Source organism: Gorilla gorilla, chromosome 19 (assembly GCF_029281585.2).
Source record: "Gorilla gorilla gorilla isolate KB3781 chromosome 19, NHGRI_mGorGor1-v2.1_pri, whole genome shotgun sequence".
NCBI lineage: Eukaryota > Metazoa > Chordata > Mammalia > Primates > Hominidae > Gorilla > Gorilla gorilla.
In genome coordinates, this window is record NC_073243.2 from 20,681,276 (window position 1) to 20,709,230 (window position 27,955).

The following is a 27,955-nucleotide window of genomic DNA, read 5'->3' on the forward strand; positions in this document are numbered from 1 at the left end:
GTGGTGAGTGTGAGTTGGGGGTAGGGGGTGGCGCTGACTGTCTGTGGGGACCCAGCATGGGCAGTGGGGTGCGGGAGGCCAGCCTGGGACCAGCAGAGCCCCCTCACTCACCGGTACAAGTTCTTTTCTTTGTCAACTACCTCAGTAGCCACAGGCCCCGTGGGGCCCCAGAAGTCATCGTCAGTCCCCAAAGGCTTCGTATGCAGGTCCCCCTGAGAGGCAGGAGAAGGCACGCACAAGAGTTCCACCGGTACTACCTCTGGGGAGCTTTCCTCTGAAACAGCAAGGCAGCGGTCAGCTCCAGATTCTCCCACCTGGCCTCCCCTAGCCCCTATCGCTGCACTGTAAGGGGCCCTTCCCAAGGCTGGCCTGCCTGGACCATGGCAGGGAGTGTGTCTGCAGCTTCTGCTCCTGCTCCATGGCTGCCTGCCTGCTGTCTGGGGAGCCCCACTCCAATGCCTCCAGCCCAGCCTCCGCCCACCTCCCCTTCCCCACTGGAATAGAAGTGCCACTCTCCCCAGCATGCCCAGGTGGGCAGGCTGAGAGAGAACATGGTTCAAAAGATGAAAGGGGCCAGGCACCGTGGCTCTTGCCTGCAATCTCAGCAATTGGGAAGATCTTGCTCACGTCCAGGAGTTTGAGATTAGCCTGAGCAACATGGGAAGCCGCCCTCTCTACAGAAAAAAGAATAATATCCGCCAGGCATGGTGGTGAGTGTCTGTAGTCCCAGTTCTACTCAGGAGGCGGAGGTGGGAGGATTGTTTGAGCTCAGAAGGTTGAGGCTGCAGTGAGCCACGAACATGCCACTGCACTCCAGCCTGAGCACTAGAGTGAGACTCTGTTTTTTTTTTTTTTTTTTTAGATGGCAGGGCAAAGATGGAGATGTGAATTCCCAGGCCTTAGCAGCCAAGAATGGAAGAGGCCGGACCCCGGTTCAGGGTTTGATACATGCCATAGACATTCTGGAGAGGGGAAGCACCAGCCGGTGGGTCTCGGAGAGAGGGAAACGGAAATCCAGCCAGTTCCTAGGAGTGGGAGCCCTCTCGTGGGGGTAGCACCCTCTTGGGTAGGAAACCTGCCCCGTCCCACATCAGGGGCAGAGGGATGGAGGGAATGACCTCCCACAGCTGACCTCCCCCAACCCCTGTCATGATGCTCCCAGCCTTGCCCCTTCAAACTACCTGATCCGAGTCTCTGCCGCTTGAGTGAGGATGTGCTCATCTCTCCTGTATCCAGGCCCTCAATAGGGGTCATCACACTTGGTTTCCTGGACAAAGAATTGTTCATTCTGCCTAAGATCTTGGAGGAAGCGAGGGCTGTCCACATGACATTCCCACTAAAAATTCAACTCCTCCTCGGGTCGGGTGCAGTGGCTCATGTCTGTAATCCTCGCACTTTGGGAGGCCGGGATGGGTGGATAGCTTGAGCTCAGGAGTTTGAGACCAGCTTGGGTAACATAGTGAGACCTCCCCACCTCATCTCTGCCAAAAATACAAAAATCAGCTGGGCATGGTGGCATGCACCTGTATCCCAGCTACTTGGAAGGCTGAAGTGGGAGGATCACTTGAGCCCAGGAGGCAGAGGTTGCAGTGAGCTGAGATTGTGCCACTGCACTCCAGTCTGGGTGACAGAGCCAGACCCTGTCTCAAACAAAACAAAACAAAACAAACAAAAAAACTCCATCCGAATTTGAGCTCAATCCTGTGGCTCTTCTGTGGTCCCTGTCTCTGCGAGCAGTCTCCATCCACCATGCATCCAGGCTAGAGCTGGGGTGTCATCCCAACTCCTTCCTCGCCCACCCTAAGAGCTGATCACCTTGACAACACCTCTCAAATAGCTCTTCTTTCTATTGTCTTCTCTCCACCCCCATGACCTCCACCTGAGTCCCAGGCCCTGGCCTCTGTGGCCCGCACCACTGCAGCGTCCTCTGAAGGGTCTCCCCGCTTCTGCTCGGGTCCCTCTGCCGCCCATTTTCTACACAGCAGCCAATCTTGAAATAGGAACCTGACCCATCACTTGGCTGCTGCAACCCTGTAATGTCTCTTCCTTGCTTCTGGGGGAAAATGGAAAGTTTTTAACATAGTCCAGAAGGGCTTGCCAGGGCCTCTGTCACCCTCCAATGTCACCTGGGCCACTTTTTCCTGGCTCACTGACCTCTAGTCCATCGGTTCTCAAACTGTGTGCTCAACAACCATCTGGAAGGCTTGTTAAGACACAGATTCGGCCGGGCGCAGTGGCTCATGCCTGGAATCCCAGCACTCTGGGAGGCTGAGGCGGGCAGATCACAAGGTCAGGAGTTCGAGACCAGCCTGGCCAACATGGTAAAACCCTGTCTCTACTAAAAATACAAAAATTAGCCGGGTGTGGTGGCATGCGCCTGTAGTCCCAGCTACTCTGGAGGCTGAGGCATAAGAATGGTTTGAACCTGGGAGGCAGAGGTTGCAGTGAGCCGAGATCATGCCATTGCACTCCAGCCTGGGTGACAGAGCGAGACTCTGTCTCAAAAAAAAAAAAGACACAGATTCCTGGGCCCCACCCCAGAGATTGTGATTCAGTGGGTCTGGAGTGGGGCCTGAGAATTTGCAGTTCTATCGAGCTCCCAGTGAGGGTGATGCTCATGCTGCTGGTCCACAGACCACAGTTTGAGTAGCTGCTCCTGACGCCTGGCCTCCCATTCCTCCAGGAGGCTAAACTCTTTTCTCTCTCAGAGCCTCTACTTCTGCCTGGACTCCACCCCTTCTTGGGCCCAGCCAACCTGTCCTGTCTTTCAGACCTCAGCCCAGATCCTCTTGACCAGGTCAAATAGGCCCACAGGTGCACTCACACTGACCCCAGGTGCATTTGCGCAGACACTCCCGTGCCTGTCTCCCTGCTGGACTAAGCTCCTGGAGGTTGGGTTGTGTCTTTCTCGTTCACTGCTGTGTCCTCAGATCCCAAAACAGTGCCCGACACATAGTGGGTCTGCAGGGAATGTTTGTTCAATGAATAAATGGCTCCTCTTAAGCCTAGGAGCTGTTTTCCTTCCATTTCAGGTGAGCCACAGCAGCCAGGAACCTGGGGACAGATGAGCTTCATGGTCAGGTGGAAATGCACCCAACTGGGAGAATGCGGGAGCTGCAGCAGATTCCTCGGGGAAGGGAAGATGGACTTTCCTGGCCCCGGGGCTTGCCCCTCAAGTCAGGGGTGTGTGTGGTGGTGGTGGTGGTGGTGAGGGTGGTGGGTGACGGTGATGGCGAGGATGGTCTTTTTCCCAGGGCACAGGCCCTCTCTCTCTCTGTCTTTATCTCCCTCTTGTGATCATCGCTTTCATTGTTCCAAACCTTCTCTGTTCTTCATGGAAGGATTCCTGGACTAGAGACCATTTGGTATCATGCTGTGCTGGGTCCAGGGGATTCGCTGGCTTACCCACCCACCGACTTTTTCTTGTTCTTTTTTTTTTTCTTTTTGAGATGTTGTCTTGCTCTGTCACCCAGGCTGGAGTGCAATGGCATGATCCTGGCTCACTGCAACCTCTGTCTCCTGGGTTCAAGTGATTCTCCTGCCTCAGCCTCCCAAGTAGCTGGGGTTACAGGCGTGCGTCACCACACCCAGCTAATTTTTGTATTTTTAGTAGAGACAGGGTTTCACCATGTTGGTCAGGCTGGTCTTGAACTCCTGACCTCATGATCCACCTGCCTCAGCTTCCCAAAGTGCTGGGATTACAGGCGTGAGCCACCATGCCCGGCTTTTTTTTTTTTTTTTTTGAGATGCAGTCTTGCTCTGCCACCCAGACTGGAGTGCAGTAGCGCGATCTTGGCTCGCTGCAGCCTCCACCTCCTGGGTTCAAGTTATTCTCATGCCTCAGCCTCTTGAGTAGCTGGGACCACAGGCACCTGCCACCACGCCTGGCTAATTTTTTAGCCCACTTACTTTTTCATGTTTTCCTTTCCTTGTTTGTCTAACGTTAAGAGTTGAAGCAAGGGGGCATTTGATTCTACTTGCACTGACAAGCGCACCTCACTCTGGCTGCTGCGGTGTCTGGGTTTCTCCCTGGCTGTGTTTGTCTCTCACCCCATGGCTCTTTCCCTGTCTCCTGCTCAGCCCTGGGCCTGGGTCAGCCAGAGGGAGTTCTGGGTCCCCCCTTACCGTCTGCTGAAGATGAGCAGCTGAGGCTTCTCCTGCTCCAGGGCCCTCAGCTCCTGCCTCATCTCATCACTCAGAGTCGTCTGGTCCAGCCTGAAAGCACAAAGGGAGCCGGGTCCTCCTGGGATCCCCCATGTGGTCCCCAGGTCCCCAGGGCCCAGAATCCCGGGACCTGTCACCTTCTGAGGCAGCGGCCGCAGGGTGGGTTCCCTGGAAGCCAGGCTCTGAGGAGGAGGGTACAGTGAGGAGATTCATTAGGGTGCGTTCTTGGGTCAACGCCAGGGCAAGGGAAGGGAGGGAATCGGGGAGACGTGGGCTGTGAGGCAGTCTCCATGGAGGCCTCAGCCGACTCTGGGAGATGATCCTTTAGAGCTGTTTAAAGGAGTTGGGTTGAGGGGCTGGGCCTTTCTAACATTGGCCAGTCATCGGATGTGGGCCTCCCCAGGAAGGAGATGTGGCCTTGGGTGAGGTGGCTCTCACTGGCAGAGGCTCTCTGCAGCCAGCTGCCAGGGATTTCCCCATGGCCTCAAAATGACCACCTCAGGCCTGGGTCCTGGGATTTTCTTCCCAGTGGTCGGAAGTTTTGCTGGGAAGAGAGAGTCCTAGTTCCATCCTCCCAGGCCTTGTGGTCTGGGGTTTCTGCCAGATGTGAGATGCTGATTGTCTTCTCTGGGTCTCTGTGTCCTCCATCTACCACGTAGGATGAATCAATCCTGCCCTGCCTGTTCTGAGGCCCAGACAAGGAGGAGGTGAAAAGACCCTGTCTTCTGCTAAGGGCTCTGCATTCATTCCCCTACTGGTGTTAGAGCTGTTCTGCCCCTGGCGAGGAGTGCAGACCTTGAAGTAGAAGGTTATTCTTCTCAACTAAGTCCTGGCTCCAGGAGGGAAGGAGGCGGAAACCTACTCGGGACGCTAGAGACCAAACCCCCTCGGAAGCAGCCCAGTTTTGACAGGTAAGTGTTGAGCTGGGGCCTGAAGCCATATCTGCCTGCCATGGCCAAGCTCTGGGGAAAGGCTCTTCAGCATAAGGGAGGTAGTGATAGCCAAAAATACTCAGTGGGGAGCAGCAGGCTGGGGTGCAAAGGTGCTGCCCCCTTGGGATGGAGTTCCCATGGTTGTAGACAGCCAGTGTCAGCTACAGGAGAACCCAAATGTAGACTATTTATTTCTGTTATTCTGCCTTGACCACTTCTTTAGGTTTGGGAGGCCTGGCTGAGGAAAGCCCGAGGCCCAGGCTTCGCAGACCCCCTCTGAGAAGGCTCTGGATGTGGGGGTTTGGAGCCCCTGTCTGCTCCCTGAGATGTGGCAGGGCCCCTGGCAGGAGCCGTGGGTAAGTGTCAAGACAGAAGCCACTCATGGGCTTGCTCCCAGGGAGGTGGAGGGGAGCAGAAGTGGCCCAGAGATAGTGTGGGGGTGGCTCCTCAGGGAAGAGCAAGAATCTCTGGGGCCTACGGGATGGGAAATGAGGGCTGGGGGCTCACTCCACTCCAGCCACTCAGGGTCCTTCAGCTCTCCGGGGCTCAAGTGCCTCTTTGTTCTGGGCCTTTCCCCACACCATCCCTAGGCCTGGAATACTCTCCCCAACTTGGCCTGGGTACCTATTCCTCCTTCAGACCTCAGCCTGACGTCACTGTCTCAGGGAAGTCCTCCCTGGCCCTTCGATCAAATCCCATCCTCCCTCAATATTACATTCTCATAATACCCTGTACTTTCCTTTCACTCCACAGAGCTCATAAATATAGACTTGTGCATTTACAGGTGACCAATGTCCATCTCTTCCCCACTAGAGTAGAAGCTTCAGTAGGGCAGGGCCCATGTCTGTTTGGTCACTATTGTACCCCAAGGCCTGGTCTGGTGCTTACACACGGGAGGCACTCAGTGAATGAATGAATGAGTAAATGAATGAATGAAGCGCTGCTCTGGAGTGAGGGGAACCTGAGCGTCCCCTAGAGCATGCAGCCTCAGTAATAGTTATCATTTGATCATGCCCGACTCTCTTCCCAGCACTGTCCTTGTTTTTATTTTATTTGTTTAATTAATTAATTAATTTTTGAGACTGAGTCTCACTCTGTTGCCCAGGATGGAGTGCAGTGCTGTGATCTAAGCTCACTGCAACCTCCGCCTCCCAGGTTCAAGTGATTCTCCCCCCAAGTAGCTGGGATTACAGGTGCACACCACCATGCCCAGCTAATTTTTATATTTTTAGTAGAGATGGGGTTTCAGCATGTTGGCCAGGCTGGTCTCTAACTCCTGACCTCAAGTGATCCACCCGCCTCGGCCTCCCAAAGTGCTGGGTGAGCCACCACGCCCCGCCTGTCCTTGTTTTTATATACAATTTTATTTCATTACAATCCATGAAGTGGGTATGATACTCCCATTCCACAGATGAGGAAACAGAGTCCCAGAGAATTCGGCGACTTGTCCAAGTCACACAGTGTAAGTGGTAGAGCTGGTAAGAAACTTGGGTTGACTAGGCATTTATCAGTCCTTTCTCCATCCCCTGTCCGACACCCCCCCAACCCTCTTCCCTCTGCCCAGAAGGGACCCACAGGGCCTTACCCCAGGCGTATGAGTTTGCAGGCAGGATGCCTGAGCCCCTCACAGAGCAGTCGCACGCCAACGTCGTCCAGGTTGTTCTGCTGCAGGTCTAGCTCCTTCAGGCTGGGGCTGGCACTAAGCACAGAGGCCAGGTCCTGGCAGCAGTCAGACGTGAGGCCACAGCTGACCAGCCTGCAGGAAAGATACAAGCCAGCCCAGGTCATTGTCCTGAGGGCTCGCTCTTCAGGGTAACTAGGGTCTGATCTTCCTTCCTAGCATCTGTGGCCTTTTGAGGGTCTGGGATGACAGGCAGAGAAGATACAAACTTTCCTGGCTTGCGGTAACCTGAGAGATTTTCACTTTCCTCTTGCAGCCACGGAACCCCTCAGGATGCCGGCACCTACCCTTTCTCAATCCTGTGTGATTCACACTGATCCAGTCCCCTCACTCTGTCCACATTGATGAGTAACTTACTCAATGTCCCACTTGTACACCTGGGTCTATCTCTTTTCTCTGTTTCTTTTTTCTTTTGAGACGAGTTCTCGCTCTGTGTCCCAGGCCTCCCAAAGTACTGGGATTACAGGGGTGAGCCAGCGTGCCCGGCCAGTAGGGCCTTTTTAGAGGGCAAAATTAGCAACATACCCTTTTCCCAGCAGTTCCATTTTTTGGAAGTTAAGCTACAGATAATATGCTGGGTCTCAGGACGCACTGGGGGATGTTAACTGCTGCCCTGTTTACAGCAAACACTGGAGACAATCTGGCTGCTCATAACAGGCGATGGATAAAAACATGATGGTAAGTCCATGTAGTGAAATTCCATGCTGTGATTAAAAAGAATGACGTGACTTTGTACGTACTGATGTGGGACCATCTCTAAGATGTATTTTAACTGATAAAGCAAAGTGCAGGGCAGAGTTTGTGCTGTGCTACCATTTATGACAGAAAAGGGCTATGTACCTGCGGTATGTTGTATATATGTAGGCTCTCTCTGGGGGATCTCCTGTCTGGGGATCCTCTGCTCTTGGGGTCTCAGCCCTGCTTCTAGAACTGTTGGCTCTCCCAGCTGGGTCTGCTCAGACCCAGCTGCAGTCCAAGCTTGTAAATGTCACAAAGCATTCCAGGGCCTTCGCTAAGCGAGGGGACAGGGAAAATGGAAAACCAGGCTTTGAGGTCAGACCTGGCTTCAAATCCTGGTGCAGCTACTTCCTGGCTATGTGGCCTTGGGAAAATAATGAATCTCTCCGAGATCCAATCTTGTCTTCTGTAGATGTAGCGAGGATTAAATCTGACAAGTGTTACCGACTTCCTAGCCGACCAGGGATCGCTGACCCCTGATACTAGGAGAGGATCCTCGTTGTCTCCCCTTCCCATGCCCCCTTCCCATCAACTCTGATCAGGATTACTGAATGGGGAAGCAGGCAATAGCCTTGGGAAGGGGAGAGGTTTGGCCTTGGGAAGAAGGAAGGGGTGTGTGATGTGTGAACAAAGATCTCGCAAGGTGTAAACAAGGATATTTCAGGGCTTGGGCAGAAACAAAAGAAGACCCTGAAGGCAGCCCCCTGAGCGGGTGCACAGAGGGGTGTGTATAACTTTGTGCATCAAGGGAGGAGGCCCAGCAGGACCAGGGAGAGGGAACTATGCACTCTTGTTTCTTTTCTTTTTTAAGAAGGAGTCTCGCTCTGTTGCCCAGGCTGGAGTGTAATGTAATGATGTGATTTCAGCTCACTGCAATGCCTACCTTCTGTGTTCAAGCAATTCTCCTGCCTCAGGCTCCCTGAGTAGCTGGGATTACAGGTGCCCACCATCACGCCTGGCTACTTTTTGTAGTTTTAGTAGAGACAAGGTTTCACCATGTTGGCTAGGCTGGTCTCGAACTCCTGACCTCAAGTGATCTGCCTGCCTTGACCTCCCAAAGTGCTGGGATGACAGGCATGAGCCAGGGTGCCTCACTTGTTTCTACGTGGTAGTGGGGGATGGCTCTGTCCCCTCGGATGAGATAGAAAATCGAATTAAGTGGACACCAGTGATTTCAGCTCTCCATGGCAGAACCCCATGCCAAGTAAGAGGACCTGTTACTAGGCAGATCACAGCTCGTAGGAACAGGAGAAGAATAGAAAAACACTGCTGCAATCCTCATAGCTCTATGAAGTGGGCACGATTATCATCATCCTCTGTGGTAGTCTGTGAAAATGGCCACAAATTCTGCCCCCTGTCCCCACCTTGCATTCAGGTCCCTTGACTCGACTTGGCTTCTCTTGCTGTATTTGGAGCCTGGAGGCCCCCTCCCTCTGTCCAAGCGTGGATGAGCTTCCTCCTGATACTCTACTGCTTGGCTGAGATCCTGTAGGCTCCTCCCACTCCCACAAAGCAGGTCTCACCTTCTCTCTGCTCTTACCCTCTGCTTGCCTCATGGTGGCAGGCAGTTCCCTCCACCACCCCCTGCCCACCAAGAACAATTACTGCAGTCGCTGTAGCTTGCAGCTCGGCTGTCTCAGTCTCTGGCAAAGGTGTTTGGCTCCAGCATCCGTGAGCACATTGAAGCTCAGGTCCAGCTCGGTCAGGGTCTGGTTGGCTCTCAGCCCAAAGGCAAGGTCCTTGCAGTCCTGAGCTATGAGGCCACAGCCAGCCAACCTGTGGAAGACACACACCCATGGTCTTGAGGTTACTCACCTGTTGATTCAACAAACACCCATAAGCAACCATTAATCACCTACTATGCACCAGGCCTGTGGGCCAGGCAGAGGTCTAGAAAACCCTCCCAGGCCCCAGAAATGCACATGGTACTTGGGGATAGACATAGAAACACATAATAGTTTTTCGATCCTTTTTGATTAAAACCCTCCAATGTTTTCCCACATTACTCAGAATACAATTCACGGTCCTTTTCCTGGTCTACAGGGCCCTGGGGACTTGGATCCTCATCATCTCTGTCCTCATCTCTAATCTCTTTTAGGTCCATCCTTACTGCCCTTCTCTCTCTTCCTTCCACACCCCAGGCACAGTTCCACCTAAGGCCTCTGCACCTGCTGCTTCTGCTGCTTCTTCTGCCTGGAACAATCTTCTGGTGCTGACACCTCATGGTGTGCTCCTCCACTTGTGTCAGGTCTTTGCTCAGAAGGAAGTCGCTTTGGTGACATCTTGCCTTGTCTCTCCGCTTAAAATTGCACGCCCATCCCCAGACTCCCTGCTCCTTTCTGCTTTACTTTTCTCTATAGCTCATGTCACTCACAATATATTTTACTTACTGATTTGGCTTCTTGTCCTCCCTCCCAACTAGAATGTAAGCTCCTTGAGGAAGGAATTTTGCCCATTTCCCTCCCTCCCTCCCTCCGTCCCTCTCCTTCCTTCCTTCCTTCCCTCTTTCTCCTTCCTTCCTCCCTCCCTCCCTCCTTTCTCTCTCCTTCCTCCCTCCCTCCTTCCCTCCCTCCCTTCCTTCTTTCTGTGAGATGGAGTCTCGCTCTTTCACCCAGGCTGGAGTGCAGTGGCGTGATCTCGGCTCACTGCAACCTCCGCGCCCTGGGTTCAAGTGATTCTCCTGCCTCAGCCTCCTGAGTAGCTGGGATTACAGGCGCCTGCCACCATGCCCGGCTAATTTTTGTATTTTTAGTAGAGATGGGGTTTCGCCATGTTGGCCAGGCTGGTCTTGAACCCCTGACCTCAGGTGATCCACCCACCTCAGCCTCCCAAAGTGTTAGGATTACAGGCGCGAGCCACCGTGCCCAGCCCCATTTTCATTACTAGTCATATCCCAGTGCCCAGAGCAGGGTCTAGCATACAGTAGGTGCTTAGTAAGTACGTAGTAAATAAATGAATGAAATAGCCTCAAAAGAGGGGCAAGTCAGGTGCAGCTGAAGGCAGAGGAATGAGTAATTGCCAAGGCAGGGAGGAAACGGTGAAACTGAAATGAGTGATTCACTGAGGTGAGGGCGGAGGCAGGGGCACGCGTGGCTGGTAGGGCAGATGTGAAATCACAGCACGCGGTTAGTATAGTGATGTTAGCGTAAAGGCTACCCAGGCAGAGAGAAAGTCTGAGGGTAAAGCTAGAAAATATCAAGATAGTAGTAGGTCTTGGATGTCATTATAAGATGTTTAGACCTATTTCCCTGTGGCAGTGATGAGCCCATGAAAGTTCCTGAGGACAGCAGTGATGTGGTCTCTGCATTGCTTTAGAAAGATCCCTGAGGGAGGTTGTAGTGAGCCAAGATCGTGCCACTGCACTCCAGCCTGGGTGACAGAGCAGGACTCCATCTCAAAAAAAAAAAAAAAAAAAAGCAAGATCCCTGAGGAAGTGGAGGTGGCTGGGTGGGGAAAGGCAGGAGGCAAGGGGTCTGTGGGGGAGGATGAGCAACTGTCAGAGCAGCGACTTCGGGAGATGTTTGGAGCAGACCCTGTGGTACTCAGTGGAGTCCAGGGAGGCCTCTAGGTTGGATTCAGAGTAGAAGCTGCTGTCACTTACTGAGAAAGTAGATGTTAGAAGAATGTCAGTTTCATTGGTGTACAACCAGGGTGGTTGCACAGGGCCCCGTGCTCAGAAGGACCCGGAACTGGCAGGGGTGTGAGAAGGACCCTTCTAGATTGGGGGGGTTAATGCTCTGTGGTGGCCATCTTGAATTTCTTAATAATTTTGTCTTTAAATTTGTGTTTTGTAGGTGAAGTCTGATGGGACCATGGAGCCTCAGCTCATAGGTGATGCCATCTCCTGCCACCTCCCTCCCTTCCTCTAGGGGAAATAGTTCTTGGTCATCCTGCATTTGAGTGTTGTGGGGCCCCCACTCAACCTCAGCCCAGTGATTATTGCCACCCTTTATCTCTGGTGGGGGCCTGGATCAGGCACGGGTAGGTTGGGGTGGGGCATCTTGGGGCAGGGCAGGTGGCAGCCTTTCTCGATTTGGGCTGGCAGCATCATGGCACATTGGTGATTTGGTGGGGGCAAATCTCCCCCACCACTGATCTAGATACCTAATGCATCCTGGCAATACCCTGGAGGGTCTCCCATCTGCTTTAGGCTGGGGTGGTGGCCCATGGGAAGGAGAGATGTCTGGCTTGACATTTTACCCACTCTGGGGCATGGTGCCTGGATCTGGTGACTTGTGGGAGAGGCACCCTGCATCTGGTGCACCATGTGCACATGCTGAGCTGTGGAGAGGCCTCCGAGCACCTTTGAGGGTCTGGACAAACACTGCTAGTGTCCCAGTGCCCAAGGGAATGCACTGTTAAATAGCAAATAAAATACACTGTGATAGGTTGAGAGGGAAACTATGGAAGAAAGAAAAAGCTCTGTATCGCAGTACCTTTAACAGCACTTTCATCCTGACTTTTGAGCTAGGACACTGCATTTTCATTTTGTATTGGGTCCTGAAAATGATGCAGTTGGTTCTGAGAGGAGGAACAGTTTGTTTTTAGTTAGGGAGGAGAATCTAGGTAAGAATATGCTGAATTTCAGGAGCCTCTGGGACACCTCAGAGGAGGGTGTTGGGTTTGGGTCTGGAGCTGCAGATGCAGGGTTGGCAGACGCTGCGGGAGCGGCCATCTGATATGATTATGGGAGCGGCTGTGTGTGAGGAGGAAGGAGGCTGAAGGTGGGGCCTGGTTATCCTTCTGGTTGGACTCAAATACCACTCTCCATCCCCTCCAAAAATCTGTCTTTCCTTGCTCTCATAAGACCTACTTTTCCCTTTTGTTTTTCTCTGGCTTCCTTCTGGACTTTCCTATCCAGCCAGGAATTTAAGGTCAGCTGCATTAAACACACATCCTGGCAAGGTGTGGTGACTCCTGCCTGTAATCCCCACACTTTTGGAGGCCAAGGTGGGAGGATGGCTCGTGTCCAGGAGTTTGAGGCTGCATTGAGTCATGATCACACCACTGCACTCCAGCTTAGGTGACAGAGTGAAACCCCAATTCCCCCTGTCTCTCTTACACACAGACACACAGACACACACACACAGACACACACACACAGACACAGACACCCACACACACACAGACACACATGGATACACACACACACAGATACACAGACACACACACAGAGACACACACACTTTGACACACAGACACACATACAGACACACACATACAGACACACACACACAGACACACACACAGACAGACACACACAGACACACATACACACACAGACACACACAGACACACAGACACAGACACACACACACATGACTCAGTATGTGGCATTGTAGAGCACTTGGATTTTAGAGTGCACCAGGCCCTCGGTAACGTCTCCCTGGACAATCACTGTCTTCCTTCTCTGCTTCCAACCGTGAGCTGCAGAGTGTGGCCCAAGAAAGTCCAGATGCAGCTGGCAGATGTGGCTCTGTGCTCACTGCCGGTGGCTGGCATCTCACAGCTGAGGGCCTACTTCCCAGATGGCTGTCTCCTGCCAGCCCACTCTTTCCCTGGGTGGTCGGTTCTACCCACCTGGCTTATCTGATTTCCTGCTTGTTGACAAGCTCATTTTCACTAGGCATGTTCCTGCCCCCAGGACTCATCTCAGTATAAACAAATGTGCCTCTCTTGGGGCTTTATTTTTAAACAACTTACCATTACAAGCTGTGCTGTGTGGACTTCCCTCCTCCAATCCTACCCACTCCCAAGCCCCAGTAAAGACACTTGGTATTAGACCTCTGTGAGGAGGCTGAGGCCATCTGACCCTGGGCAGCAGTGACCCCAGTGGGCAGGTGAAGGGCACAGGCTTTGGGGCTAGACAGAGATGGGTTCAAATCTTGCCTCTGTCAGTTACAAGTTGAAGACTATGGCAGATGTCTTTACCAAGTTTCAGTTCACTCATCAGTATCATGGATCTGCCATGTCTATTGTACCAGCTGGCTGCAAAGATCCAAGGAGATCATGTATGCCATGTTCTTAGGGAAGCCCCTGGCAGAAGGTTAGTGCTTAAAGGATGCTGCTGCTGTGGAAACCAAAACCCTCAACGTCCCTCCACCTCTCCATCCTCAGCTGCCTGTGTCATCACATAGTCCTTTCTCTTCTGTTCCAGAGGAGGCCAAGGGTCCACCCTCATGTGTCTTCGATTCCACACCCTCTGTCTGGTCTCTCCCCTGACCTTGCTCTTTCCGGCATTCCTTTTTTGAGCTCTCCAACCCCACTCCCACCAATTTCTCCTTTGTCTGCGTAATGTGCTCAATTTTACATGCCATTAGTGACAAAACCCCAGAATTCCTGACACCAGCTTATTCAATGCATTTCAAGATAAATCCAAAAGTGAAATAAGCCAGACATAGAAAGAAAAACACTACATGGTCTCACTTGTGGGTGAAATATTAAAAAAGCAAAATACATACAAAGAAAGAATAAATGGTGGTTATCAGGGGCGAGGAGGGGGAGGAAATGAGGAGATGCAGGTAAATAAAAAAAGAGAAATACAATAGTTAGGACTTTGCTTGCGGGTCTTGGGTAGTCTGGCATCCAAGCGTGTGTAAGGCTGTGCGCTATTCCATATGTAGATGTTTTTATTGTGGGAAATATTCACATTTGCCTGATCCAGATTTTCTTTCTTTTTATGGTGCTACCCCCAGTGAGCCAGAATTAATCAGGCCCCGGCTTACCTGTTACAGAGGAGGTAGGTGTTGGTGCTGGGTCATGCCCTCACTGAGTTATGTCCAGCTCTCCCACTGCTAACTATGTGAATTTGGCAAGTCGTTAATTTCTCTGAGCCTCTTAGGACAACTTAGGCACTAAATACATAGCATACATGACCCTAAATACATAGCATACATGACCCTAAGTACATAACATACATGTCCTAAGTACATAGCATACATGACCCTAAGTACATAGCATACATGTCCTAAGTACATAGCATACATGACCCTAAGTACATAGCATACATGTCCTAAGTACATAGCATACATGTCCTAAGTACATAGCATACATGACCCTAAGTACATAGCACACATGTCCTAAGTACATAGCATACATGATCTCCTTTGACTTTGCAGCCACCTTGTGCAACAGACATGGTGAATCCATGTTATTAATGAGTAAACTGAAACTTGCTAAAGAAACCTACCCATAGTTTTCAATCTGTAACCGTTAGAGGCAAGATTTGAACCTGTGTGTGTCTGGCTCCAGGGAATGTCCTTCCCCAGCCCATTTCTTTATATATGGAAAATGGAAATAGTTGTCCCTGCTCTGCCATTTTTGCAGGGTGTTTTTTGGAAGGCCCAAAGAATTAACAGATATGGAGGTGTTTGGGTTTGAGATAGTGAAATTTTATGCCAATGTAAAAAGAGTACATTGAAGATTGGTGTCTTCCTACTGGGGTGTGAAGTTTGAGGTAGAACTAGGATTCCTTAGTCCTGCTCAAAAGCATTTTTACTGGACTCTGGTGGTTCTCCTTGGATAGGTCTTAGGAGTGGGTAGAGCAGCCTCATAAGGATACAGAAAGTCACAGCACGAGGCTGGGCTTGCCTCCTTACTCTGCCTGCTCAACTTCTCCCACTGTAACTCCTTTTCAATGAACAATCTCTTGATTGCTTTCCTTTCTTACAATCTCCTTTCTTTCAATCTCTTATCACTTTCTTTTCTTCAATTTCCTTGGAATGTAGGTTAGATTCCATGATCCTTCATTGGCAGTATCCTGAATTTCTTACCCTCTGACCTTCCATCACATTCCTCTGGCTAACCCTGAATTCTGCTCTTTCCACTCTCCACCCAAACTCCCACCTGTGCAACAGGGTAGGTGGCTGCCATCTTGAATCATGACCACGACCCTCACATGGGCCACAGCAATGCCTGACTGGCAGAGATCTCACACTCTACTATGGCCATTTGAAGATCTTGCCTTTTCCAAACATCCAACACCTCAACCCTCACACTCACTCCTAGCAGACAACTCAATTCCTATTTCTCAGAGAAAAATGAAGCCATCAGATGGGAACCTCTCAGCTTCTCAGAGTGAAAACTATGTTCCTACCTCTCTCTTCCCTGTCCTCATCTCCCCTCCTGTTACAGTAAAGGAGACATTTCCTCCCTCTTCCAAGGCCAATCTTTCTCCTCCCTCCTCCCTCTGAGGATAGAGAGCCATCAATGACTCCTCCTTCTTGTGTCTTTTATCACTCCTCCTCACTGATTCTCAAACTGAGATCTTTTCCTTCTTAAATGCAAGTAAGCAGATGGACAGACACACACATTTACTCAGCCCACCATCCCCTCTGCTTTAGTGCTTTCCTCCTTTTCACTATCAAAGTCTTTGAAGAAAGTATATTTGTGGTCTCATTTTTTACCTCCTTCTCCCTCTTTAATGCACTCCAGTCTGCATTCTGGCCTCTTCATGCCACATAAGCTACTTCTGCTGAGGTTATTCATGACTTTCCTATCACTAATCCAATAGACAAATTTCAGTCCTTATCTTACTTGACCTCCCAGCAGCAGTAGTCCCTGTTGACCTCCTTGAGACCCTCTGCTCTGTTGGGTTCCATGACACCTCTCTTTCCTGGTGTTCCTTTCATCTATGTGGCCCCTCCTTCTCAGGCTTGTTTGTTGGCTCTTCTTTGGCCATTAAATACTGGGGTGGGGGTGTTCCCCAGGCTTGACATGCAATCTTATTTTTGCCCGTGAATTTTAGAATCAGCTTGTCCATTTCTGCAAAAATGGCAGGTGGGATTCTGCTAGGGATTGTGTTGAATCTATAGATCAGTTTGGGGGGTATTGTCATTTTAATAATATCAAGTCTTCCAATCTATGAACATGGGACATCTTTTCATTTGTTTAGGTCTTACATAATTTCTTTCAACCATTTTTTGTAGTTCTCTGTATACAAGTTTTCTTTTGTTAAATTTATTGTTTTCCTAATTTAATTTTTGGATTGTTCATTGCTAGTGTATAGCAGTACAACTAATTTTTGTATATTGATCTTGTTTCCTGAAACCTTGCTGAAATCATTAGTTTTTTTTTTTTCTTTTTCAACAGGGTCTCCCTTTGTCACCCAGGTTGGAGTGCAGTGGCACAATCTCAGCTCACTGCTACCTCTGCCTACCAGGCTGAAGCGATTCTCCCACCTCAGCCTCCTGAGTAGCTGGGACTGTGGGCGTGTGCCACCATGCCTGGCTAATATTTTGTAGTTTTGGTAGAGACAGGGTTTTGCCGTGTTGCCCAGGCTGGTCTTGAACTCCGGAACTCAAGCAATCCACCCACCTCAGCCTCCCAAAGTGCTGGGATTACAGGGCATGAGCCACCACACCTGGCCCTAATTTTAATATTTGTAGATTCCTTAGGATTTTCTACATACAATGTCATGTCACCTGCAAATAATAGTTTAATTACTTTCTTTTCAATCTGGAAGCTGTTAATTTCATTTTCTTGCTTAATTACTCTGGATGGAACCTTGAGTACAGTGTTGAATAGAAATGGCAAGAACAGACATCTTTGTCTTATTCCTAATCTTAGGGGGAAAGCACTCAGTCATCCACCATTAAGTATAATGTTAGCTGTGGGTTTTTTACTGGTAACAACTCTATCGGGTTGATAAAGTTCCCTTTTATTTCTAGTTTGCTGAGTGTTTTCAATGTGAAAAGGTGTTGAGGGATTGTCAAATGCTTTTTTTGTGTCTTTGAGATAATCATTGGTTTGTGTTCTTTATTCTATTAACATCTTGCATTACATTGATCAATTATCCTAGGTTAAACCCAATTTGCATTCTTGGGATAAATCCCATTTGGTCATGGTCTACAGTCCTTTTTATATGTTGCCAGTATTTTGTTATGTAATTTTGCATATATATTCATAAAGGATGTTGGCCTGCAGATTTTCTTTTTCTCTTGTGATGCTTTTGGTTATCTCAGTCTAATTTTGGTATCAGGGTAATATTGATCTCATAGAACAAATTGGCACGTGTTCTCTTTTCTGCTATTTTTGGAAGAGTTTGAAAATATAAGTGTTAATTCTTCTTTAAATATTTGGTAGAATTCACTAGTAAAGCCATCTGGGCCTGGGCTTTGTTTCATAGAAAGTTTTTAACTTACTAATTCAATATCTGTATTTGTTATAAGTCTATTAAGATTTTATATTTCTTATTAAGTCAGTTTAGGTATTCGTGTCTTTCTGGAAGTTGGCCCATTTCATCTGGGTTATCTAATTTGTTGGCTTACAATATTTCATAATATTCACTTATAATCCTTTTATTTCTGTAAGTTCAATTGTGATACCCCATCTTTTATTTCTGATTTTAGTAATCTGAATCTTCTTACATTTTAGTTAGTCTAGCTAAAAGGTGTCAAATTTTGTTGGTATTTTTAAAGAACTAACTTTTAGTTTCATTGGTTTTCTGTATTGTTTTCTATTCTCTGTTTCATTTATCTCTACTCTTTACTATTTCTTTCCCCCTGCTTGCTTTTGGTTTTGTTTGCTTTTTAAAAAAATTTCTTTACTAACATGAAAGACCTAAGGAAAACAAATTCTTAAGGTGTAAGTTTAGGTTACTGATTTGAGATTTCTCTGCTTCTTCTTTTTCTTCTTCTTCAATAGACTTTATTTTTTAGAGTAGTTTTAGCTTCACAGTAAAATTGAGCAAAAAGTACAGTGAGTTCCCATATACTCCCTGTCCCCACATCCCTCATACAATCTTTCCCACTGCTGACATGCTGTACCACACTAGTATATTGTGGTGACATTTGTTACAATTGATAAACTGACATGGACACATCATCACCCAAAGTCCATAGTTTACATTAGGGGTCATTCTTGGTGGTGTACATTCCATGGATTTTGATTGCTGTAAAATAATATGTATGAACGGTTATAGTATATAGAATAGTTTCACTACCCTAAAACTCTTCTGTGCTCTATTAATTCCTCCCTTCCCCCAAGCCCTGGAAACCACTAATCTTTTTACTATCTCCTTGTTTTTGCCTCTTCCAGAATGTCATATAGTTGGAAGCATACAGCATGTAGCCTTTTTAGATTGGCTTCTTTTAGTAACATGCATTTAAAGTTTCTCCATATCTTTTTGTAGCTTGATAGCTTATTTCTTTTTAGCATTGAATAATAGTCCATTGTCTGTCTGTACCACAATTTATGAGTCCCTTCACTTTCTGAAGGGCAGCTTGCTTCCAAGTTTTGGCAATGATGAACAAAGCTGCCATAAACATTCACGTGCAGGTTTTTGTGTGGACAGAGGTATTCAACTCATTTTGGTAAATATCAAGGAATGCAATTGCTGGGTCCTATGGTAAAAGTATATTTTGTTTTGTAGAAAACTGCTAGACTGTATTCCAAAGGGGCTGTCTCATTTTGCATTCCCACCAACAATGAATGAGAGTTCCTGTTTTTCCACATCCTCGCCAGCATTTGGTGTTGTCAGTGTTTCGGATTTTGGCCATTCTGATAAGTGTGTAGTGGTATCTTTTCTTTTTTTCATTAATTAAAAAAATTTTGAGTAATTTTTTTAGAGATAAGGTCTGTCTCTGTTGCCCAGCTTGAAGTGCAATGGCATAATCACAGCTCACTGCAGTGTTGAACTCCTGGGCTCAAGTGAGCCTCCTGTCTCAGCCTCCTAAGTAGTTATGACAACAGGCACACATCATCATTCTCAACTAATTTTTTATTTTGTGTTTTTGTAGAGACAGAGTCTCTCTATGTTGCCCAGGCTGGTCTCAAACTCCTGGCCTAAGGCAATCGTCCTGCCTTGGCCTTCCAAAGATTTGGGATTACAGGCATGGGCCATCATGTCTGGCTCTATCTTTCCTTTTTTTTTTTGTTTTAAATAGAGGTATTTATAACTATAAACTTCCCTTTAAGCACTGCATTAGCTGCATCCAATACATTTTGGCATGTTGTGATTTTGTTTTCATCCCTCTCAAAGTGTTTTCTAATTTCCTTTGTGATTTATTCTTTGACCCTTGGTTATTTAGGAGTGTGTTTTTAAATTTCAGTGTATTTATGAACTCCTCAACTTTCCTTCTATTGCTGATTTCTAATTTCATTTTATCATGGTCAGAGAATATACTTTGTATGATTTCAGTCCTTGCAGATTTGTTGAGATTTGTTTTATGGGGCAATCTTATCTTTGGATAGAGCTTTATTTGATACCTATTTGGCAGGTCCAGTTGGATACCTTGAAAGGATCTTGAAACCAGCAAGCACGAGATCACACTCATGACATTCCACCCCCCAGTCACTTTTCTTTTAGTATTCCCCATCTTAATGAAGATGCCACTATCCCATGAGTTGCTTTGGTCAGAAACCTAAAATCATCCTTGATATCTTCCTCTTCCTTTTTTTCCTAAATTCAATCCATTACTGAGCCCAGTTGATTTTACTTTTATAGCTCTCTTACATCTAGCCACTTTGTTCCATATCCATTGCCAATACCATAGTCCAAGCTATGACTGTCTGTTACATTTAAAAGTACTATAATTTTCCTTAGTCCAAACTATTACCATCTTTGCAGGGACTACTGCAATTTTCTTACTAATTGGTTTCCCAGCCTCTACTTTTGCACTCTTCCAATCCATTTTTCATGTTGCAGCCAGTTTCTATTTTGAAAATGTACTGATCTTGTCAACCTTCTGCTTAAAATTCCACACCATCAGGAAAAGACCCAAATCCAACATGGCGCACAAGCCTGGCATAGTCTACTTCCTGTTGGTATCTGTAGCCTTATCTCAACCCTTTGCTATCTGCCGTCCAGCCACACTGGCCTGCTTTCAGTTTCTTGACTGCCTCCTCCTGCCTTCTCCACAGAGCTTTTGTACATGCTATTCTCTTTTCCTGGAACTTTTTCCTTTCTGCTTCGCTTAGTTAAATCCTCTGTATTCTTCAGACCTCCCTCAAACCTCACTTCATGAAGGAATTTTTTTTTTTATGAGCAAAAAATCCTATCTGTGTTTGTTTACTAAAGTCACCCCGGCCAGAGAAGGCCTCAACGAATATTTGATAAATACAAAGACAAATCCCTCAGCCCAGACTCAGCTTCTGCCTTGGATCTCTTCCCCATCCCTGCTTCAGAACAGAACCCAGGCCAGACTCACCGCAGGATCTCCAGGAGGCAGCGAGGGCGTCTCAGGGTCTTACAAAGACTCTTCACTGCAGAGTGGCTCAGCGAGTTTCCACTTAGGTCCAGCTCCTTCAGGTTTCTGGTGACCTTGAGGACGGAGAAGAGAATCTGCCAATAGGCATCTGTGACTGGGACCCACCTGAACCTGAGAGGGAGAGAGAAGGACAGGAGAGATGTGATGTGTCTGGCAGGGGTTTGAGGTGCCCAGCCCTGCACAACACAGTTGGGCTTTGTCCCCCTGAGCACCAGGCCACAGCGGGTAGTGCCATCTCCAGTACTGACCAGCCCTCCCTGCCTGTCTGCCCCTGTCACCCAGGGCTAGGTCCCTCTCCTCCATGTGGCTCCTCATTCTACAGCCCTTACCATAGCACACTGAAGTGTTCATCTCGTGTGTCTGTTTCTGCCTCAGTCTGGGAGTTCCTTGAGGGCAGGGACAGACATTTGTCTTTTTTTTTTTTTTTAATCTGCACTGCTCAGCATAGGGCCTGGCCTCTGTGCTGAGCACTGCAGATAAGAAAAAAAATTTAAAAAAAAATTTGACAATTTTAATTAAAAAAAAATTTGACAGCCTTCCTCCCTTTGATGCAGACACACCTGTGTTCCTTTGGCACAGACATTCTGGAGTCCCAGTGCCCAGAAAACAAGACGGGAGGCAGGAGCAGAGCCTGGGAGAGATGGCCTGAGGATGATGTGATGGAAGACTGTATATGATCATATGCACTGCTGTCCAGGTTGGCTCACATGGGACCCTATCCCCTTCCCAGGATAACAAGAGGGTCTCTGCAGGAGAGGGATGGCTGTGGGGAGTGCTCTAGGAGAGAATATTTGCAGCCTGAGGGGAGGAGATGATGGGCTTTGTCTGAGGGTGTTAGAGTAGACTCTGACTCATGGAATTTCCACCCATTTAATCTGTTTTCACACACTACTTTAGTGACCTCATCTACCTCCAAGGCTTCAACTACTCAAATCTCTATTCCAAGTTTCAGACTGAGTTTTCTATTTTCTGGTTGGATATCCCCACCTTGACATCCCAGTAATTCTTTGATCTAATTTGTCCCAACAAGTCCCCAACCTGAATTCATCTTTTCCCCTAAGTCTGCAGAGCCACGTGGGGGCAAGAAGCAGAGGCAAGGAGCTGCCTGCATGTGGGCTCTGCTTCTCTATCCCTCACTCCGTCTCCTCCGCTGCAAAAAGAGGATAGCAAGCACCTGCTGCAGAGGGGTATGTGAGAATTAAAAGCTACTACAGAGTATCCCGAAAGTCCTAGAGCAGTTTTAAGTTTTAATAACTGTGAAAGTACAAGTACTACAAACATATAAAAAAAGCCAGCTGAGTGCAGTGGCTCTAGCCTGTAATCCCAGTACTTGAGGAGGTAGAGGCAGGAGGATCGATTGAGCCCAGGAGTTTAAGACCAGCCTGGGCAACATAGTAAGATCCTGTTTCTACAAAAAATAAAAAAAATTAGGCAATGTGGTGGTGTGCACCTGTAGTCCCAGCTACTCAGGAGGCTGAGGCAGGAGAATGGCTTGAACCTGGGAGGCCAAGGTTGCAGTGAGGTATGGTCATGCCACTGCACTATTCTTGGGAGACACAGTGAGATCCCATCTCTCACACACACACACACACACACACACACACACACACACACACACACACACGAAAAAAAGCCATAAATGAAAGCTTACTTGAATTTCTTTTACATTTAGTTTTGTGAAACTTGAAAAATACATTTTAAATTTTTTATTTCCGTTGGCATTTGCCATCCTTAATCAAGGTGACTGAAAAAAAATTAAAAATTTATACTTGAAAATGCACAATGCTTAATCACACGCCAAACACCTGGAAGCTCCCATCCTGCCATCTTCATTTCTTTAATATCTCTGGTTGGTTCTCCTCTTCCTTCACACAGCCCTTGGCCAACCTCCACCCTTTCTTCCTGAACTTTCTTGTTTTTTTTATAGTAGCCTCCTTATTCTTCTCTCTGCCTTGCCTAGCTGATTCAGTTCCTTGAAAATTTCTCCTCCCACTTGTGGCTGAAGCCTCTGACTTTCCCATGGCATTCTCTTAAGGCTCCACTTGCTCCCGCCCATCCCAAACTCTCTTCTCTGGCCTGGTGTTCTTGGTTCCCTTTGCCTATCCCAGCCCTCATCCCCCGGCCAGCCACCATCTGGTCTCTGCCTCTAGCTGCTTGGAACTCTTTGAAGATTTCCCACCTGTCCACTGCTACTTGCAGTACCTGTATCCAGGTCCTTTAAAGCCTACCTCACATTTATAACTATGAACAACTAGAAGCAGCTTAAAATGGCCAAGAACAGGAGAATGGTCAAATCAGCCATGGCACTTTCCCTATGGAATAGCATGTGGTCATTCAAAATGGTGTTGTATCAGACTACTTAAAAATATATAAAGGGCTGGCATGGTGGCTCACGCCTGTGATCCCAGCACTTTGGGAGGCCGAGGCAGAAGGATCATTTGAGGTCAGGAGTTCAAGACCAACCTGGCCAACATGGTGAAACCCCGTTTCTACTAAAAAGACAAAAAATTAGCTGGGTGTGGTGGTGTGTGCCTGTAATCCCAGCTACTCTGGAGGCTGAGGCATGAGAATTGCTTGAACCTGGGAGGCAGAGGTTGCAGTGAGCAGAGATCGTGCCACCGCATGCCAGCCTGGTGACAGAGCAAGACTCTGTCTGTCTCTGTCTCTGTCTCTCTCTCTCTACACACACACACACACACACACACACACACACACGTATATGAAGGCCTGGGCATGGTGGCTCACATCTGTGATCCCAGCACTTTGGGAGGTCAAGGTGAGCAGCTTGCTTGAGCCCAGGAGTTTGAGACCAGCTTGGTCAACATAGTGAAATCTCATCTCTATACAAAAAATATACAAAAATTATCGCTGCATGTTGGCATGCTCCTATAGTCTCAGCTCCTAGGGGGGCTGAGGTAAGAGGATCCCTTAAACTCGGGTGGTCCAGGCTGCAGTGAGCTGTGATTGCACCACTGCACTCCAGCCTAGGGGACAGAGCGAGACTCCGTCTCAGACAACAACAAACCAAAAAAAAAAAAAATACCCCACATCCACTCACAAGAAGATAGCCTTGATATATAAAGAAAATAAAACTGACTATAAAATAAAATGTACAATATGGTTCGATTTCGCCATAGACATGTGCACAGAAAAAAGACTGGGGTTCTTACAATTGACCACTAATTTTTTTTTTTTTTTGAGACTGAGTTTTGCTTTTTCCCAGGCTGGAGTGAAGTGGCACAATCTCAGCTCACTGCAACCTCTGCCCCTGACCTGTCAAGTGATTCTCCTGCCTCAGCCTCCTGAGTAGCTGGGATTACAGGCGCCTGACACCATTCTCGGCTAATTTATGTATTTTTAGTAGAGACGGGGTTTCACCATGTTGACCAGGCTGGTCTCGAACTCCTGACCTCAGGTGATCCACCTGCCTCGGCCTCCCAAAGTGCTGGGATTACAGGTGTGAGCCACCACACCCAGCCAATTTTTAATGATGGTCATTACAGAATGATGGAATTCCTATTGATACTACTTTTCATCTTTTTGCTTATCTACGTTATCTTTTTTTTGTTTGTTTTTTGAGACGGAGTCTGGCTCTGTTGCCCAGGTTGGAGTTCAGTATCACGATCTCAGCTCATTGCAAACTCCGTCTCCCAGATTCAAGTGATTCTCATGCCTCAGTCTCCCTAATAGCTGGGATTACAGGCGTGTGCCACCATGCCCAGATAATTTTTGTATTTTTTAGTAGAGATGGGGTTTTGCCATGTTGGCCAGGCTGGTCTCGAACTCCTGGCCTCAAGTGATCCTCCTGCTTCAGCCTCCCAAAGTGCTGGAATTACAGGTGTGAGCTACTTCACCCAGCCTACATATCTTTTTTTTTTTTCCTATAATGAACATGAATTTTATTGTGAGAAAAAGTTTTAAAAATATAAATATGAAGGCCCACATCAAACATTTCTTCCTCTGAGAATCTTTATTACCCACTCGTGTGATCACTCCCTTCCTTGGGCCACCACAGTACCTTGTCCATACCTCTACTGTTGTAGACATCACACTCTGTTGTCATTAAATGAATGTTTGTCTTCTCCCCTATTTTTTGAGCTCCTTAAGGCACATATTGTGCTTTTTAATCTGTGATCTGTAGGGCCTGGCATAGAATCAGTGCTTAATAAATACTTATGGAATGAATCATCTAAAGCAGGACACAGACACATACCAATAGCATGTGATCCATACCGCGACAGAGGTCGGGGAACCGGGATGGGGAAGTTCTCAGTACTGCCGGGCTGGAGAATGGTTAGAGGAAGCTATTCTTGCACAGCCAGAGAGTAGGTTTCAGGTTGAGTGCGTGGGGCAATGGTGGCACCACGGTCACAAATAATTATGAAGTCAGTTTTGCAGGGAAAAATAGGAAACTCTTTTTGAGAGCTGATGGGGAAGATCTCAGGGCCAATGTCGTTGTCATTGAAAGGGTTCCTGAAGCAGCTGGAGGAGCAATTTCTCCGAGAGAATGAATGCCCAGAGAGAGGAGCAGGGGTAGGGGGGCTGCCTGATCCTTGGGGAGTGTGGGGATAGCTAAGGTCAGCAGGAAGGTGGGAGCACGTCCAGGAGAGAAGGTGGACGGTCATTCTAAGGGTAGGAGGAGAGGTGGCAGACATGGCAGGGCCCAGTGGCCTCTTCAGAAGCAAGCAGGGCCTGCCCCACAGCCGGGCACTGCAGAGGAGCTTAGGTAGACAGAGCATGGTGGTCAGATTGGGCAGTTAGAAGTCACTGGAGACCCTGATCCTTTAGCCACCCCCGCCCCCGGCCAGGCTCAGTGAGCATGCCTCCGGTGCTCAGGTCACTCGGGCTTATGGACTGACAGAGGAGCTGCAGACATGGGTGGTTTGGGTACTCACAGGACTACCATGGTGGGGCTCCATGTTGATCTGTGCTGCCTGCCCTCAATCAGTTGAAGCTTCTTCACGTGGCGGCTGAATTTAATGCAGAAAGTGCACACTAAGAGCTCCATGTCTGTTTCTACACACATGCCCATTTCTTCGAAATGGGCCATCACTTGTGTCAGGAACGTTTTGTTCCGAGTCTCGTACAAACAGTGGAGGGACTCCAGAGAGTGTGGCTGCAGCAGCAGCTGCAGGGACGGGACCCACTGCATCAGGTTCCTTCCCTGAGACAGCTGGCAGTGAAAGATGTTCTCCATCTCTCTCTCCCCCTCATCACTTAACAGGCCCAATAGGAAACGTGTGGTTGATGCCCCAAACAGGCCATGTATTCCATATGCTTCTAGCATCTTTTCCAAATCTATGATGCAATTAGAATGTTTACCTCTCCCCTTCTTATCCTCCAAGACATAGGACATTGCTGCAAAGAACTCCTGGAAACAGAGGTGAATGAAGCTGTAGCTCAGAGGGATGGGGTGCTCTTGAAGAATACCCATCTTCAAGAGGGTGGAGATAATGGCCCCATCTAACCCATGCTTCCTGAGGTCATCTGGACTGAAAAGGGTCTTTTTTTGCCAGATGCCCTCAGCAGCCAGAGAGCAGAGGTCTCTGAGCTGGGGTCCCAATGGCTGAGCTTGGAGAGCCTGGGAAAGGTAATGCAGACAGAGGGTTGTGGTGGTCTTGGAAGTCAGTGTGAGTTTTTCCTTCCGCTTCATCTGCTGCATCAGGCAAGTGCAGGCCAGCCAGGACACCCAGGGCACGAGACACAGGGCCCAGAGCTCTTTGTTTGATTTGACCAACCTAAAGGCTCTAATTGCTTGCCTTTCATCTGTGAAATATTTGTAGAAATATTCCTTCCTGCTGGACTCAGAGAACCCCAGGACCTCTACCCAACGTGCCTGCTCCAAAGAAGGAATGAGGTTCTGCAGAGCTGTGGTCCGAGCCGTGATCAGGAAGGATGCCTCGGGAAGTATGGTTTTTCCCAGCAAACTGCCCAGCAGTGCATCCGCCGGCTGTGGCTGGCTCCAGTGCAGACAGAGCTCAGAACTCGGCTCCTGCAAGACCCATCCTGGCTCATCTACACCATCGAGGATGAAGAGCAGCCGCTCTGGCCTAGACAGGATCTGTCTAATGGGAGCCGGAGTGGCTGTCCCATCTTTTCCGATGAGCTCAGCGAGACTCACCACCTTGGACTGGGCCAGCTCTCTGCAGCTGAAGTAGAAGACATGCTGGAAGCGGTCCCCATACAGCTGTCCTCTCCCCCAGGCTTCCTTCACCTGCATGGCCAGTGTTGACTTCCCAGTTCCAGCAGCCCCCTGCAGTATGACTACGCGAGGTTCTTGGGTATCCAGGACTGGGCCAAATAAGTCTCTGATCTCAATTAAATGTCCTCGATTCTCCTCCACATAATCAGGCCAGCTTCTCTTGACCAGGGGATCTTGGCTTCTGGGGTGAGGTCTTTGTAGAAGTAGCAGCTGTGTGAATTTTTGGTTCAAATCCTCATTTTTCCAGGGCCATGTGGAACAGAGGCTCTCTCTCACAGAAGGCTCCCATGGGTGGTGGTGGGGCTGTAGGCTGGCGTGCGCCTGTGGGGGCGTTCCTACCACCGCTGCCCATGGGGGCCTGCCTTTCTCTGATTTCTCTCTCTCTCTTTCTCTGATTTCTAAGTAAGGGAGGGAAAGAAGGAACATAAAGGTAGAGAATAGAAGAATTAATTAATTAAACAACTGTTTTAGGCACCTACTCCAAGCCACACACACCGCTGGCTGCAGACACTGGTATGTTCTTGCCATGCGGCGGAAGGACATGTGCTTTGGGGTAGAAGATCCCAGTTCAAGTCTTGACTCAACCAAGTCACACTCCCTGAATGACTTTCCTTCACTGAATATTTATCAAGGGCTTACTCTGTGTCAGGTGCTGCTATAGGGGTTGGGGATAAAGAGTGAAGAAAACAGACACAACTCTCAGTCCTCACTGAGCTCATGATGCTGGCCATTAGCCCCTATGAGCCTCAGTTTTCTCATCTGTAAGCTGGGGGTTGTAGGTCATGGAGGAGTGGAGGAGACACCGGAGTGTGTAGCAGATGCTGACAGCATCCCGAGCACCTGCTATTGCAGTACCTGCCAACGGTGTCCCTCGGCAACAGCTGTGGTCATCTGTCTGAGGGCTCTTTCTCTGCCTGTAAGCCGGGTGGGCCAGAAATACTGGAGGATAGTTCTCCAGTCCAGGAGGTGCCCTTAGTGGATGACAGATGGGGTCCCTTGCCCCCAGGACAGATAACACTCAGGCATGTTC

General features: G+C 48.5%; 1 protein-coding gene and 1 long non-coding RNA gene across 10 annotated transcripts in view; one reads left to right on the forward strand and one right to left on the reverse strand.

Moving 5' to 3' along the window:
- The window catches only part of NLRP1 (NLR family pyrin domain containing 1), a 117,485-nt gene that overhangs the window by 31,330 nt on the left and 58,200 nt on the right, over nt 1–27,955 (reverse strand). For 6 of the 9 annotated variants that reach the window (XM_055367285.2, XM_063700552.1, XM_055367283.2 and 3 more), the window contains exons 6-13: nt 25,619–27,323; nt 20,664–20,834; nt 9,121–9,291; nt 6,682–6,852; nt 4,126–4,215; nt 1,182–1,267; nt 582–674; nt 112–274 (exon numbers count right to left, since the gene is read on the reverse strand). In XM_055367285.2, the coding sequence (XP_055223260.1) occupies nt 112–274; nt 582–674; nt 1,182–1,267; nt 4,126–4,215; nt 6,682–6,852; nt 9,121–9,291; nt 20,664–20,834; nt 25,619–27,323 (2,650 nt within the window). The remainder of the gene's footprint in view (nt 1–111; nt 275–581; nt 675–1,181; nt 1,268–4,125; nt 4,216–6,681; nt 6,853–9,120; nt 9,292–20,663; nt 20,835–25,618; nt 27,324–27,955) is intronic. The other 3 variants (XM_063700554.1, XM_063700556.1, XM_063700555.1) reach the window with 2 other exon arrangements.
- On the forward strand, nt 121–26,604 carry LOC129528009 (uncharacterized). Its single transcript, XR_010131692.1, has 11 exons — nt 121–710; nt 863–1,066; nt 3,033–3,183; nt 4,081–4,381; nt 4,824–5,075; nt 5,320–5,452; nt 7,401–7,455; nt 11,310–11,496; nt 14,211–14,254; nt 21,278–21,420; nt 26,507–26,604. It is a non-coding gene; the product is annotated as an uncharacterized lncRNA (long non-coding RNA).